The sequence below is a fragment of the Plecotus auritus genome, assembly GCF_963455305.1.
Source record: "Plecotus auritus genome assembly, chromosome: 8".
In the NCBI taxonomy this organism is placed as follows: Eukaryota; Metazoa; Chordata; class Mammalia; order Chiroptera; family Vespertilionidae; genus Plecotus; species Plecotus auritus.
Genome location: NC_137782.1, coordinates 143,211,427 through 143,227,763, shown reverse-complemented (window position 1 = coordinate 143,227,763; position 16,337 = coordinate 143,211,427). Strand labels below are relative to the sequence as shown.

The 16,337-nt window shown below is 41.4% G+C and overlaps 2 protein-coding genes across 5 annotated transcripts in view; both read right to left on the bottom strand.

The window, feature by feature from the left end:
• Positions 1 to 6,537, bottom strand: part of PPP4R3B (protein phosphatase 4 regulatory subunit 3B) — a 54,042-nt gene extending 47,505 nt beyond the window's left edge. For both annotated transcript variants that reach the window (XM_080685550.1, XM_080685551.1), the window contains exons 1-2: positions 5,959 to 6,537; positions 4,549 to 4,604 (exon numbers count right to left, since the gene is read on the bottom strand). In XM_080685550.1, the coding sequence (XP_080541676.1) occupies positions 4,549 to 4,604; positions 5,959 to 6,100 (198 nt within the window). In that variant the 5' untranslated portion in view covers positions 6,101 to 6,537. The remainder of the gene's footprint in view (positions 1 to 4,548; positions 4,605 to 5,958) is intronic.
• Positions 6,538 to 11,111: 4,574 nt separating this feature from the next.
• Positions 11,112 to 16,337, bottom strand: part of PNPT1 (polyribonucleotide nucleotidyltransferase 1) — a 49,464-nt gene continuing 44,238 nt past the window's right edge. The window contains exons 28-29 of one of the 3 annotated variants that reach the window (XM_080685547.1): positions 14,620 to 14,730; positions 11,112 to 11,512 (exon numbers count right to left, since the gene is read on the bottom strand). In XM_080685547.1, coding sequence (XP_080541673.1) covers positions 11,423 to 11,512; positions 14,620 to 14,730 — 201 coding nt within the window. In that variant the 3' untranslated portion in view covers positions 11,112 to 11,422. Of the gene's footprint in view, positions 11,513 to 14,171; positions 14,731 to 16,337 lie in introns of those variants that run through there. The other 2 variants (XM_080685549.1, XM_080685548.1) reach the window with 2 other exon arrangements.

Here is a 16,337-nt window from a genome sequence, read left to right as displayed (position 1 = left end):
AAGACATTTTCCTGATTCTCTACTTTTTCCAATTGCTTAACCTCCCTCTTTACTGAATCTTCCTTCTTCCTGATGACCAAACACCTAATCCAGCAGTATGCCCTGTCAATTCTAACTCCAAAACATGTTTCAAATCCATCTCTTTCCATCTTCACTGCCATCACTGCTAACCTGACCCAACATTATCTCTTGCTTGGACTATGCTGCGATTTCTCAACTAGTATCCCATCCCAGTTATTGGCCCTCTTCAATTCTCCAGATTGATGTTACTATTTTTGGATCATGACATTCCTTGAATGAAAATGGTCAGAAATGTTTAAATGGACTTTTAAAAAACCAAACTAAAGATAGTGACTAACCCATAAGCATCACTCACCCAAGTATTACTGGATGAATAAATTAATGTGGACAATTCAACAAGGCTCAGTCTTAAGCTCTGTTCTATTCTATGTTCTGAGCAAAGGCGGTCTTGCAGCTAAAAGTATCATTTAATGATTTTCAAATTAGAATCTCCTACAACAAACTCTTACTGTATTTCTAGTCCCGGGTGTTCTTTATAAGACTTTTCCATTTATTCTGCAATCACTTTAAAGCCTAAATTAAAATAAAAAAGCAAGGCACAGAACAGTTCATGGCATGCTACATATATGCCAATAAAAGATATATCTGTGACTATACATATTTTTTTACATTTGTATAAAACCTCTAAGAAGATATACAAGAAAATGGTAACACTGGTAGCTTCTAGCAAGGGAAACTGAATGGAGTCAAGGATGGGAGACTTTACCAAATACTGTCTGAATTTTTAATAATGTGAATGTATTATCCACTTTAAGCCTCTAACCAAATGATTAATGTAAACCTGCTTTCTTCTCAACTTCCCAGTTTCTGGGGGGAACCATCATTTTCCTGGTTCCAAGATTCAAAAACACTACCAGTAACTTTTGATTCCTTCTCTTTCATATATAACCATTCACCAAATCTTCCAGCACTTTCTTGAAAATATACTGGAGTTCTCATCCTTTCCCATTCCATTTACTACACTGAAAGACTTTCATTTTTTGTGTCTGAATTATTGCAAAAGGTCTTGCTACCTAAAGCTCGTTTCACTCCACACCCTCAATTCATTATTCATGACTTTGCCATACTCCTTCCGAAACACAGTATCACTTTCTTCATGTCGGGTTCCTACTCAAGAACCTATAATGGCTCCCTTTTGTTTAGCGAACCAAGCTCTCAAATAAGAAACCTAGGCTGCAAATAGGCTTAATACCTTTTGTATTAGGTGTACTATTTCCTTCTCTATCACAGTTCCTGTAGCAGATACTGTACCACCAACCAGAATGAAGTTTTTCTTAATGATTCTAGCCAAAATCATCTCTCCCTTCTAATTTTCTACTGCCCAAGTCTGTGGAATACAGTTGCTTTTCATATTTTGTGTTGGCATATACCTACTGTATAGTCATTAAACTTAGCCTTTCTGTGCCTTAGTTGCTGTATCTGTGAAATTCTTTAATCATCTTTCAATGGAGTTAAAACACTTTATCAGCTTATTATCATTCTGTAATTGTTTCACCTGTTAGGTCTTGTCTCCCAATAAAACCAAGGTTGAGAACTTCCTTATACTTCTTTCCTAAACCCAATGAACACAAATTGTGTTACATAATATAAGAGGTACATATCCCAATGACACTTTCAAGACCAGAGGGGCTGAGTCTACATAACTTAAAAAAAAAATTGTTGGCATATGTATCAGGCACTTTATTACCCATTTAAAATAAGCTGTACGGTAATTCTCTTCCCTTTCCAATGTGTGTTTTGGCTCCTTTCAGGTAAGTGTGTCTTCTCCTTCCCATTTACTACTTCAGTATTGTCCACAGTATGCAAGAAAAGTAGTGTGAATCATGATAGCCTACCGGTATTTGAGTATCTGACATTCAACTAAATTCTAACTTATTTTGAACACACAATTCATTACTTAGCTCATTTTAGAACTATAATGTTAAAAAAAAAAAGAATATTCCTCTCTGAATTTATTCAATGTATTTTAATATAGTAAAATATCATATAAACTATGGATATATCATTCATTAATTTTTTAAAATTAAAATCCACTAATGATCAATATACTTCATATGAATTTTGGAAATAATAATTTCTAGACTAATTTACTGAATAACTTAAATGACATTCTACAAAAGGCAGAACTTAGAAAAATAGCAATGTGTTCGGAAATCCCAATTTGTGTAACTTGGTAAAAAGTGCAAACGGAACAAGATTTTGGTGAAAATATGAAAAATCGTTCAAAGTTTAGCATAACCTCTAAATGGCTCTTGGATTTATATTAGAAAAGTGCACTCAATTTAAACAAAAATAAAGTAAAACAAGTCACCTCATTTACACAGGTTTATCATTCTTACATTCAAGATTTTTCATATTATTATTGCCAAAGAGTTTTCTTAAACTTTAATGTTTTTAGTAAAAGTACCTCAATTAGAAAAAAATATATAGTCCAGCAGTGTATTATTTGAATGTGATTAATTACAGAAAACATTTTCCTAATAGCACAAAATCTTTTTTTTAATTAAGATTTTTTTTCCCTCCAACACTTTAATTTTCTAGTAGCGTAACGTTACAAACAAAACCATGTCCCAAAGTTTCAAAATACCACTGTATATTTTTGGACTAATGCTGAGGGACTATTTTATATACCAACCTCTGCCATAATGTGTTCTTTCCAATAGTAACAATAGCCGAAAGATCTTGAAAACAATATGAGAAGTATCCATATTATAACTAGTTTGTAGGGTGTCACATGTAAAACCACAGTTCCTGAGAATTTTATATTCATACAGATAGGAAAAAAAAAATTCACAAAATTTTAGTATTTCTTTCCCCACAAACAAGCAAGCAAAGCAAAGACCTCGTAAGTGGCTATCTGGCAAAATTCAGGGCAAAGAGAGAGTCACCCTCTGTCTGGCTTAGAAATTAAATTTAATTTAGTATGCTATACCTTAAAATGTTTAAGGTATAGGAAACATCTTCAAGTGTTCAAAATAGGACAAATGTTATTATGATTCTCCATCAGGAAGGACACATAATATTTTCTAAGCAGAGAAAAAACTCCTAAATCATTTAGTTTAAATGAATGTTGAAAACTAAAAAAATATTTCAAAGAACTGATTAAGAATATATTGCATACACAAAACAATTGTTTAACAGTAAGATTTTTACTAATAATGCATTGTGCAACAGACAATAGTTTCATTCCTCCAACAGGAAGTATTTGTTTCTGGGTACTGAAATTTTCATTGGCCCTGAAGAAAGTAGGCATCGATGATGTAAATATCTTAACATAATTTATCTTTTCCTTCAAAAATCTCTGCCATATTCACTTTACATACCACACACACAAAAATAAAACTGGAAATAATCCAAATGTCTAACAATAACTGTATACCATACATCAGAATACTGTACAGTGGTTTGTTTTTTTTAAAAAAACACACAACTAGATCTACATTAACATGAACAAATCTCCAAAATAACGTTGAGTGAAAAATGAAAGTTGCAGAATACATGTAAGAATACGAGATCAATTGTATCAGTTTAAAAACACACAAAAGACTACATATTATTCATGGATACATACATATGCAGAAAAGGTATAAAAGCATGTACAGAAATAATACACATCAACTTCAGAATAGTGGTTACCTATAGGGAAGATAGAGAATGGATAGAATGAGATGAGTACAAAGGGGGCTTTAACTCTACCCACAAAGTTGAAAATTACAAAAAGATTTGAAACAAATAAGGTATGTTAACATTGTTCAATCTGGTGGTGTTACACAGAAACTCATTCTCTATACTTTTCAATTTTTAAATCTTTCATAATAAAAATAAAAACATTCACAGAATAAAGAAAAAGCTGAATCACTGCTGCCATTTCCAGATTAAATAATTTGGTATGCTAAAACACAACACAGGTTTTCTTTTCCCAAGTAAGACAATAAGTATTAACAGAAAACATTATATAATTGACAATGTACACTTTTGCAAAAGTATCACTTATTATATTAAAAAATACAATTAAAGAACAGGATTTCAATGCTTCTACTTCAAAACTCTATCTTTGCTTGAGTCAAAGGATCTAATTTCACACCACAAACAGGCTTTCCTTGCTGTAAAGAGTACCCTTTTGAATTTTCTTGTATGCCACTTCCTTTAAATGTGGTTGAGAATAAAAGGCTTAGTGTACAGGGTATAGCAGAGACCTGGCTAACTGTAAGTTAAATAAGACTAACGAATACATTGTATTCTAATATAAACGAACAGTGGCTCAATTCAAAGATAATAAATTATTTCCAGTACATAAACTTTCACTTTTCAGTTTGAAACTTTTAACCTGTAAGGGAAATATATATGGTCTGTTACTTTGTTTACCAAACATTTTTTCTTGTCAGGAAAGCTTTCCCATCTTTGTCAGATTAATACTTCCTTGATCACAGATGAAGTCTTTCAAATTAAAGATAAACAACTACTTGCCTGTTGTTTCTGATATGCAGTGTTTGGATTTATCTTTGATTCCAAGAGTAGTGATCCTGAAAGATAAAAAAAAAAAAAAATAACATGTATAAGTTTCAATTTATAAAATCTGAATAAAAAAATCAGAGTCCACATTAAAAAAAAAAATCATCATGTTCCCTTCACTCAGCTAGATATCTGCAGTAATCAAATGTACTCTAACGCACATTTTTCTCTCCAGATCTGAACTTCGTATTAAATTTAGAACATATCATCCTATTCCAAGAAACCCTTAAATGGGGAAAAAAAATCCACCTAAGACAAACATTCAGACCAAGAATATAAGGATGTAATACTTTAAACAATAACGAATTTAAACAAATAAATAAAAGACTATAAGGAGACTTGATGACTATTAAAGTTTTATTGAAATGAAATTTTAAGGTCTAAGTGACCACTTGAAGCCAAACTCTTTTTTAACAGTTATTTTATTGCATTTCCAGTTTAACAAATAAAACAAATTACAAAGGACCACAACAAGTACACAAATTACAGAACTGCTTTTCTCCTTAAGGAACAAAAGGACACTGCATGTAGAAATAAACGTCCATGACTATTTCAAGGAAAAGTACAAGAGTACAAAATACATCACGAATAAATCTAATATAGTTATGTTTCTACTATCTGCACATAGTTCCATATTACAACGAGAAAGGTGTTTTAAATATGACTGTACATTTCATGATTTAAGAACCCTTGCCACATGACTCGTACAATAAATAAAGTCAACGAATACGTGTTTACTATCTGCTTTGGTGCCCTGACTTGTTTAGGCTGTGAAGAATGCAGCGCACCCCTGCAAAGGCCGCCTGGAGGGATCCCAGCCTGCACATGGATGTGCCTGTGCGTGCGTGTATCGTGGCAACAGCCTGCAATAACCCCAGGCTTTCAAAGGTGCCTTTTGGTTTTCCCCAGCACCTGTCGACAGTGGCAACTGGGGGCTCGGTGGGAACATCAGTTCAAGAACAAAGACTCAGAGAGGAAAGTTCCACTGAACCTTTTGTATCAGACACAGACGAGATGAAAATGAAAAGAGGAGGGAGCACTGGCTCCCCAAGGAGTAGAGATCAATACCTTGTCTCTATGAGCTTCCTCCCGTCTCCGTCACGCTCTCCCCTCTTCAAAAGAAGAGACTGGAGAGGAAGGGGTCAAATCCTTCACCGGGACAGGAGGCGGGGGAACAGAGAACAGGCGTCGGACTGAGGGTAAATCCGGACAAAGTAGTTTGTTTTTACCGTACAGAAGTGCAGAAACAAAACCAAGGCTCTGTGTAAGAGGCGGCAGCCCCAGTACCCCGCCTCCGGCCTAAACCGCAGGGCTGTGCCCTACCTGGAAGCATTCCCCCCTATCCTACCGTTCCAATAACCTTACCGTCGGACTCCGCCCGAACCAGCAGCGACATCCCCTTGAGCTCCTCCACATAAGTGGACGAGACGTGCCCGGTGCCTCGGTCGTCCCATTGCCGGTCTTCATTCAGGGTATAGACCTTCACTCGCCGCCGCGTATCCGACATCGTGGCCGCTGTTCCCACCGGTCCAGACGCCGCCTCCACGTCCCCCTCGTCCTCGCCCCTCACTCTTGAGAAACGGTAGCGGCGGCGGCGGCTCCGGAGAGGCCGAAGTTCACCATGGCTCTCAAGGTTCAGCCGCGGGAAGGGGCAACAAGAGCCACCGGGACCTTTCGGCCGGAGCCCCGGTACCTCTCACTTTATCCACACACACACCCACCCTCCCCTCCCTTTGCCCCCCAGAGCTCGCTCGTTCTCCCGCCGCCGCCGCGGTAACTACTACACATCCGCCATCTTGTAACCCGATTCTCTCTGCCTTTCTCTTCCTCCTCCAGCAGGCTCGCACGGGCTGTCCTAGCAGGGGCTACGGCGGCCGACGAGGCTAATGCACCGCCGCTCAGCTTCTGCTCGCGCTTCCAGGGCCAGCAGTACTCGGCGTTCTCGCGAGGCGGGATGCTGAACTGAGGTGGGAGGGCCTGAGTGCGCGTTCTTCCTTTCTTGGCCACGCCTGCGGGCGCGGGATCTCGGCCGAGGTAGTGGTTCTCGCGATATCCCAGTCCTCTGCTGGTAACGCGAGACTTTCTGAGTACGCAGGGAGAACCGAGTGTTAGTCTCGCTTCGTCCGTTTTGCACCCGGCGTGTGACGAGTCGTGCGACCCATCTCCGAGGAAAAGCAAAGCAAACATGGGAGGTACGCATCCTTGGACGGGACTAACCCTGAGCAAAAAGGAAGGAGATGTGCTCGCACTCCGTTGTGGAAGCTCACTCTGTCAGCTATGGGAGAAAAATAATTGAAACCTCTTTCGGTGAAAATGTAGGAACTTGGAGTATTTTAAGGCAATCTGAAAACCAGATTGGAGTCTGTTACAGTTAAGCATCTCCTCAGGAAGTGTTTGTTCTCTGCATCTCCTGACGATTATAACGTCGTACCGAAAAAAAAAGAGAAAGTGTTGACAATTTCCTATTTCCCGCCAAAGCGTTTCGCCGTTAACTTCGGTAGCTGGCCATTGGAAAGCATACTTTTCGCTTCATGAAAATACAGCCCCCTTATTGTGGTGTAACCTCAGAAAATAAGCCTTAAGATACGTTTAGGGAACTGGTTGAGAGACCCCTTTCTAACACATCCAAGAGCATTGTTTTGCCTTTTTTTAAAGTTTCTCTTGTGGGCATTTCTTGCGCTATCTATCGGGATGTCTTGTGCACTGAATAAGCGAAGGAGGAATTCTCGGGGCATTCACTTTAGTTGTCAAACATTGGTAGCGACAAGACGTGCACTGCGCAGTTGTTTATTTTAATCCCTGTTCGTTCTTGGTAGAATCCTTTTATTCTTTCTTTAAGACAGTTTCAGCTTGTTCCGCCGCCAGTTCTCTACAATCCATTAGCTTGAAAGGTGAAAATCAAGCGAGATGCACATGTTGACCCTGCAGGGCATTCTGGGAATTGTAGTCATTACTTAATGGTCTTGTCAAAACGTGCTTTTGTTTTGATTAGCTCCTCTGTGTGAACACCCTTCAGAGGTACTTTAAAACGAGAGACAATGTTTTACACAGAGCAGGCGCCTGATAAAAAATAATTCCTAATATCAAAATCTGGATACACAGGGTTGTTTTTTAAATTTAAAGAGGACCTCGGAACCCATTAATTGCTATGATTGGTATGGAAAAAAGGCATTTTGAACTCCGAGAAAACATTTGTCTTGGGTCAGAGCAAGCTTCACATAGATAACTTTGAGCCTGATGTTAGAGGATCCCTGAGTGAGAGTTTAGTTTGCAAAGGTGTTCAAGGCTGAGGGGATAGGGTAAACAAAGTGACAATGTGTTACTGGCCTAAAAAACTTATATAAATTTATATATGTCAAAGAATGAGAACTATACAGAAGTCACTTTATGTGTTAAGAGGTTAATAGCCTCTGGACAAAATTGAGAAATAATATGAATCATTTTCTGAATTTATTCAGTCATTCAATAAATATTTGTTGAGCATATGCTATACAGTAGACATTGGTCTGTACAGTGAATAAACTAGAAAAAGCTCCTCTTTTCATGGAGCTTATATTGTAGTGTAAGAAGACAAACAAATATATGCCAGGTACTGATAAACATTATGACCAAAAATAGAGTAACAAAAAGGTTAGAGAGTGAATTTGGGAAGGGTAAAGTGTTTGTTCAGGAAGTCCTCTTAGGAAGGCAATGGGCCAGGCTTTTCCCCAGGGCACGAGAGAGAGAGAGATCCAGGAACCTGGAAGTAAGTACAAAGGCCTTGTGGCTGTTGCATGTTGAATGAGTGATTGGGATAGCAAGGAAACCAGTGTGACTGAAGTGGGGCGGAAAAGGGGAAAAATGGTGAAAAATAAGGTTGGAATTGGGACAGGGGATATTTTGAAGGGCCTTGGATTTTACTTTGAACGAGTTGCAAATCTCTTGGAGAGTTTTGAAGTAATGTTTCAAAGCAACTCTCCCATCTTCTCTTCAGAATTTCTTTTCTGGTATAGCCCCTGAGATCTGGTGACTGAGAAATAAAGGAGCAGATTAAACCCCTAGGACTCATCTTTACCCCTTACTAGATCCTCAAGTACAAGTACTGCAGTAGGTCAGAGGAATTCACTCTCACCTGCTGCAGTAGGCCCATCCAACATTTGTAGAGATGGACATTTGCAAGGCCAGGGCAAGTATACAAATGGAAGACCGTATACCACAAGTCTAAATATTTGTAAGTTTTAAATCAAGCGAACAAACTGTTGAGATATATTTTCTCCAACCTTTGGTATACTGTGACAAATATATTTTCGTAATGACCAGGAAGCCAGAGTCAAATAAAGAATTCTTGATTTCCTTAAGTTCCAGAGTCTCCCTCTGGGCCCGTCTAGTCTGCCTTCCTTCTCTTCTCACACCTCAGTTCTGTCCTGCAGTTTGACAGTCATTAATTGCACACATAGGATACCCCAGCCGTTTGCCCAAGCTCTGTCTACACTTCCTGAATATAGTCAATCCTCGCCTTGGCCAGACTTCAGGAGGATAGGATTTGGGAAGAGGACTTTGTAGACCTTGGCAGCAGGCTTGGCCTTTGGGGTGGACACATCCCTTGGTTCCATGGACTTAATCACCCTCGTGGGAGAAGCATGGACAGAGAGCCAGAACAGGTCCTTCTAAAACACAGGGCCCAGTGGTTACTTTGGTCTGAGGGCAATACTGCACTGAAACAATGTGTTTTTCCTAGCAAAGGTTATTTTCTTCAGTCATCAAAGTTCTACTCCAAGGATTGATATATATTTATATAATTTACATAACAAAAGCCTGATATGCTAAGTGTCCGGTTGTCCGTTCAACCAATCAAAGCATAATATGCTAATGATATGCTAAGGCCACTCAACCGCTTGCTATGACGTGCACTGACCACTAGGGGGCAGACAGTCAACTGGACAACCAGTTGCTACGACGTGCACTGACCATCAAGGGGCAGATGCTTGCTGCTGGGGTCCGGCTGATTGGGACTCAGTGAGATGGACCGGACATGCCCTGGAGCCCTCCTGTGGTCCCTCCCTAGCCCTGATTGTGCACCGGTGGGGTCCCTCGGCCTGGCCTGTGCCCTCTTGCAATCCTGGACCACTTGGGGGATGTTGGAGAGCCGCTTTCGGCTCCAGCCCAATCCCGCAGGCCAGGCTGAGGGACCCCACTGGTGCACGAATCCATGCATGGGGCCTCTAGTGTTTATATATTTACTAGAGGCCTGTTGCACGAAGATTCGTGCAATAGGCCTTCCTTCCTCTGGCTGCCGGCACCGGTTTTCTTCCGGCACCCGGGACCCAGGCTTTCACTGTGGCCGCGGTGGAGAAGCCAAGCCTCGAGGCTAGGCTTCTCTGCTCCGGCTGCAGCGAGGCTTGGCTTCTCCGCTCCAGCCAAGCCACTTCAGTCTTCAGTCTTCACTCGGGCTGGATCCTTCAGTCTTTGCTTCGTGCCTGCATATGCAAATTAACCGCCATCTTTTTGGGTTAATTTGCATACTCCTGATTGGCTGGTGGGTGTTGCGGCGGTATGGTCAATTTTCATATTTCTCTTTTATTAGTGTAGATATCTACCACCTTTTTAAAAAAAACATGAATAATAGAATATCATATACACTGTTGCACAAATTAACCCTAGTGTATTTAAACCATCTGTTTACGTATATGTGTGTCATTACAATAGTTTGTATTTCAAACAAATGATTGTATGGAAGTTACTTTATGTGTGCCAATATATTTGTAGGTTAAATTCCTAGAGCAGGTTTTTTAAACCTTGGGCTGGATAATTCATTATTGTGAGAGGCCATCCTGTGCATTACAGGATATTTAACAGCATCCCTGGCTTCTACCCACCAGCTGCCAGTAGTACTGTACCCCCTTCTCCAGTTGTGAATACCAAAATGATCTCCCATCATTACCAAATGTCCCTTAAGGACATATACACTTTTAAAAAATTCTTGAGGATTTAAAAAATATATATTTTTTATCTCTACAGGGTAAACTGGATTCTCAGTCTCATTGACTCATGTCCTTGAAATGTGAAGCTTTCTTTTTTTTATGAAATAACTTTTATGAAAGTTTTTTGCTATATTCACTCATTTTTTCCTGAAGGTGATCAATCTAAAAAGAATAGCTGACCTCAAGACAACATTGCATCCTGCTTACTTATGAACTTTCTTGACCAGTGCCCACAACCAATCCATAAAGCAACAAGTAGTTCTTCCTTAGGGACTATTCACCTATCCAAGAACTTTCCCCACTTCGCCTTTCCCACCCTGTCTGTCTATAGCCAATGTAAATTAATTCAAAACAACTTACATCTTCCCCAAACTCTTTATATAAGACTTGTTGTCTACTCCATCTAGCCCTGCTGCTGGAGGTTTAGACTGCACACCGCAGGCCCTGGTCCTTTCTCTGGCTAACATGGCTCAGTAAACTTCCCGGATTATTGTCCGTTTTGAAGAGTTTTAACAACCGGAAGCCTTATCAATAACAATCAGTCGATTAATGTGTTTTGTATGTTACGTTTTATTTACTGCATTCTTATAATAAAGTAAGCTAAAGAAAAATATTCTGAAAATACATTCACAGTATTTATTGAACAATGCCTGTATTAAGTGGACCTGTGCAGTTTAAAATTGTAACCAATTCTAGACTTAACCACTGAGTGGTCTTTGTGAAAAAATTTGATATTAACGTCTTTCAGTTGTTTTTTATTTCTTGTAGGATAAAGTTCTTTAGGATGACATGCAAAGCTCTTCAGGATTTGGCCCCTACTAAACCCTGATTCTGTAGAGTGTTGGCCTTCTCTGGGGTGATTTTCTTGTTCAGTCATAGCCCTCTTCCACTCCTTTCCAAATGTTTTTAGAAGTCTTCTCTGGGAGAATGTAGTTTCCAGATATTCCTCCATATCCAGCCTGGGTAAAGGCAGAGGAAGGTTAGAGATCCAACTATTTGGTATTCAGGCTTTCACTTAATCGCCACTTTCAACCCTCTTACTGTGACAGTGTCCCCAAGTCAAAGGTTTCTCCTATTTCAGAAAATAAGTCTCAAGACTCCTGAGGTGGTAGTGGCAGTGTTACAAGGGAGTGAATGAGTATAAGTGTATGTTTTGTCTGCCTGCTCAGATGGTAGTCCTTTGATTATGTAGGATTGCGGAGTAAACCCAGGCATTTAGCTCCTCTCCATATAGACTTTCACCATGCCCTCAAATTCTCAGCCCTGATCATTTCTGATTTTTTGTGGATATAATTTTTTCTCTTTTCTTCTCTGTTCATTTAGGTTGTAACTGCTAAGTTTACCACTGCCCTTCCATCTGTTATTACTAATCCTAATATATAAAAACCCTGGGTTGTAACGACCAATAACAACCGGGGCTCGACCAACCGGAAGTCAGTCCTGCAGTCAGCAGTCCTGACTGCTGAGGGGGCTGCAAATCAGGGTCAGAGAGAGGCCTGAAGAGAGAAGCAGGAACTGATCTGTTGCCTCTGTGGCAACTTTTGATCAGCACTTGCCTCTCTCTTTCTCTCCTAGTCTGGATAGCAGCCGCGCCTCCATTTCTTTCCAGGCCTCCACCGGGGCTGCTGATCAGCCCCGCCTTTCTGATCAGGCTCTGTTGATAGGCCTAGAGACACTGACTAGCATAGGAAACGACCAATCAGAACCAAATGTGGGTGCTGTGAAGAACCAATGGATGCCTAGGAGGCAAAGCTTCTGATGTTGACTGGCATAGAAACTGACCAATCAGAACCAAATCTGTGCTGTGGGGAGCCAATGGCTGCCTAGGAGGCGGAGCTTTTGATGCTAACTGGCATAGAAAACGACCAATCAGAACCAAATTGGCCAGCAGAGGAGCGCAGTTAGGGGCGAGATCAGGCCTGCAGGGGAGGCCAGTTGGGGGTGAGATTAGGCCAACAGGGGAGGGCAGTTGGGGGCGAGATCAGGCTGGCCGGGAAGGGCAGTTGGGGGCAACCAGGCTGGCAGGGACGGGCAGTTAGGGGTGATCAGGTAGGCAGGCAGAAGCAGTTAGGGGCAACCAGGCTGGCAGGGGAGGGCAGTTAGGGGCGATCAGGCTGGCAGACAGAGGCAGTTAGGGGCGATCATGCAGGCAGGCAGGTGAGCAGTTAGGAGCCAGCGGTCCCAGATTGCAAGAGGGATGTCCGACTGCTGGTTTAGGCCCGATCATCCCCCAAGGGGAGAAGGTGCAGTCTGGGCTGAGGGAACATCCCCCAACTGGAGAGGGTACAGGCTGGGCTGAGGGAACCCCCCCCCCCCCATGCACGAATTTCGTGCTCTGGGCCTCTAGTAATTATATAAACAGCCTCTATATCTGTTTCAAGTATTAACTGAAAATCATGATTCCTCCAGCTCTTATACCAAGAACATCCATGCACACACAAACAAAATATGACCTCTATTTGATGAGTAAATGCTTTTCCTATATTTCCTAAATATTTTCTAAATTTGAAAAACGACTGCCTCATTTTAGTTAGATTCCCATTTATAATATTTACTCCACTGTGTTTATGGTTTTGCAGCCAGTTAGAAGGGCAGTATATCATTAAAAACAGCTCAAAGCAACTACCTCAACTCCTTACTATATTTGGTAACTGTACTAAAGAAATAGGTATGAGCTTTGAATATGGCAAGTTCGTTTGTAAAATAGTTGTAGGCAAGTCAAGTGGGCAAAGAGGTGAACCACAAGATGACCAAGAATAAATATGTAGGAAGAGATCCATGATAGTAGCAAATGTAATCTATTATAAGTTTTTCAGATATTTCAGAATTACTGGAAGTAAGGTTAGTAATCTTTTCTAAGATACTAGGGGACCAGTGTACAAATTTGTGCACCTTGAAAGGAACTGTGCGCCTGGAGGCTGTGGTGGGCACAGTGGCGGGCTCTCAGCCCATCCTCTGCACCCCTGCCTGGCCCCTCCAGCTGTGGCCCCTGGTCCCGTCTGCCGGGAGCCCCACTCCCACTGCCACCACTTCCACACACTGATGGCGCAGGCCCCGCTCACACCTGACAGCGCGGAGCTATTGGGGCTGGCGCCAGGAGCAGGTGCAAGTGGGGCCAGCGCCGGCAGCAGGTACGAGCACCAGGCAGGACTGTGGCATGCAGGAGCAAAGAATTTCAGTAACCACCAGAGGCTCACCTCAATGACAGCGACTGGAGCCCTGCCTTGGTCTCGGGCCCCCGCTCACCTGCTCCATCATCCCGCCGCAGCGGACGCCCGCCACATTCCATGCTCTGTGGCCTGCTGCCAATGCCCATGTTCCCTATGTGCCCCCAGGTGGTCAGCGCATGTCATAGCGACTGGTTGTTCAGTTGTTCTGCCATTTGGTCTATTTGCATATTAGGGTTTTATATATATAGATATGTATGAATGGTTTACTTTTTAAAAAATTGATTTCTAGAAAGAGAAAGGGAGAGAGAGAAACATAGGTTGCCTCCTGCTCATGCCCTGACTGGGGATTGAACCAGTAACCTGGGTTTGTGCTCTGACCGGAACCAAACCTGCTACTTTCTGGTGTACGGGACAACACTTCAAGCAACTGAGCCACCTGACCAGGGCTAGGTAACTTTTTAAAAAAAATACATTTTTTATTGATTTTAGAGAGGAAGGGAGAGGGAGAGGGAGAGAGAGATAGAAAGGAATCACTATCTCTCTCTCACTGATCGGCTGCCTCCTGCACGTCCCCCACTGGGAGATCAAGCCCACAACCCGAACATGTGCCCTTGACCAGAATCAAACCCGGGACCCTTCAGTCCACAGGCCAATGCACTATCCATTGAGCCAAACTGGCCAGGGCACTAGGTAACGCTTGAAGTAAAAAATGGCACATGTAAATGAGCATTTTAATATAAATCATTAGAATATATTTATAGTATATATAAATCTATACATTAGAAGATACTATTGAAATTTTGCTCTACAGATTATTACTCTAGAATTAATTCTCTTTAAAAAATATATCATGGGGAAGAATTAGAAGATGACTGTGAAACAGGTTCTTCCATTACAATGCTGCTTTTGTCATGTAGAGTTTTGACAACAGTTGTAGCTGGAGACTGCAGCACTTTGCGAGAAAGCCTCATTCTTCCATCAGCTGGATCACGTCCAAAATATTTGACCTGTGTTAAAGAAATAAATTTACTTTTAATGTTTTTCCTTGTTTACTGAAACCATAGCTCAGTGCTAAGTGAGGGTATATGCTAATAAATATAATTTGGTTAAGTAGTGATTATAACAAAGGAAAAGAGATGGGGTATTATTTGCCTAATTATAATCTTCTATTAGATTCATTTGTGCCTTCTTATTCTCTCCAGGACAGGTCCCTACACCAGCAATCAAGTGAAAGTCATGATAAATGATTCTACACGGGCTTTTGAGCCTAATTGTGCTACAAATTATATAGGATTACACTTAGGTCACTCATACTACTGCTCAAAGGACTATTACACTGGAGATTATTTGGCTTGACCTTAGACAATGAAAGTCAGGGGGAACTGTGACAGTATTTAAAATCCCTTATGATGTTAAAAAAAAAAAAAGTCTTATACAGAGACTAGTGACCCGGTGCACGAAATTCGTGCACATTAAAAGGGGATTAATAAGAGGAAATAATTTAATATTGCTATTTGCCCTTTCTCTATAATAGAAGTGTCAGAGATGAAAGAATATTAGTAAAATGTATATGAAAACCTTCCTCCTGTCAGAGTCTGGGCACACCACAGGACCCAGAGTCAAGTCCCCGCCCACCCACATGCACCTTAAAATTGCGTAAGACCCAGACCCGGCAGCCCCCCCCATTGGGCTAGATCCAGACCTGGCCAGTCCCACCCTTGTCAAGCCCTGCTGGGCAGGGACCATAACCTCAGGTCCCCTGGCCCAGCGCCAGGATGGGGGGCATGGCCTGAGGTCCTCCAGCCCAGACCAGGGCAGGGGGCATGCCTTGAGGTCCTCCATCAAGCCCCACCAGGTGGGGGACATGGCATGAGATCCCCTGTCAAGCCTCGCTGGGTGGAGGGCATGGCCTGAGGTCCCCTGTCAAGCCCGGGTGGGCGGGGGAGGGCGTAGCCTCAGGTCCCTGCTGATTGCTCGTTAAGGCTCCTTATGGGAACCTGGCCTCAGCTGTGGGTGCAGCCATCTTTGTGACAGAGTGATGGTCAATTAGCATATTCCCTCTTTATTAGATAGGATATTATGCCTTAGTTCTCATCTTTCCCTAGAGGCTACTTGAATAATGGGCTTGTAGACTGGGAATAAATTAGAAGCCATAGTTACTCAGATCATGGGTATTAGGTATAACTAGAACGAAAGGTGGTGTGGCCCAAGAAACTCGAGCTGGCAATAAGTTCTTTCATCAATTCCAAAAGGATTATAAAAAAAGGCCAATTTTCTTATCAATTCTGGAGCTAAACAATATGGCTTTTATCAAATTCAAAAACTTTTAGCCTCAAGCAGTGTAGAAGAAATTAGAGTCCCAACTCTTTAAATATGACATTCAAGACCATCAACAGAGTTATCAGGGTTCTCATGTCTTGTCACTAAGTCACTGACTGCATAGCCATCACTGACCTGTTCATGTAATTTTAAAAGCTCTAAATGGGACTATTATTCTAACTAAACTGTAAACTATAAACTCCTTGAAGCAACAAATTGTCTTAAATCCTTAATGAGTCTATTTAAGCAACCCTACAGTTAAAAAAGCACAGCATATAAATAATACAAATCACAA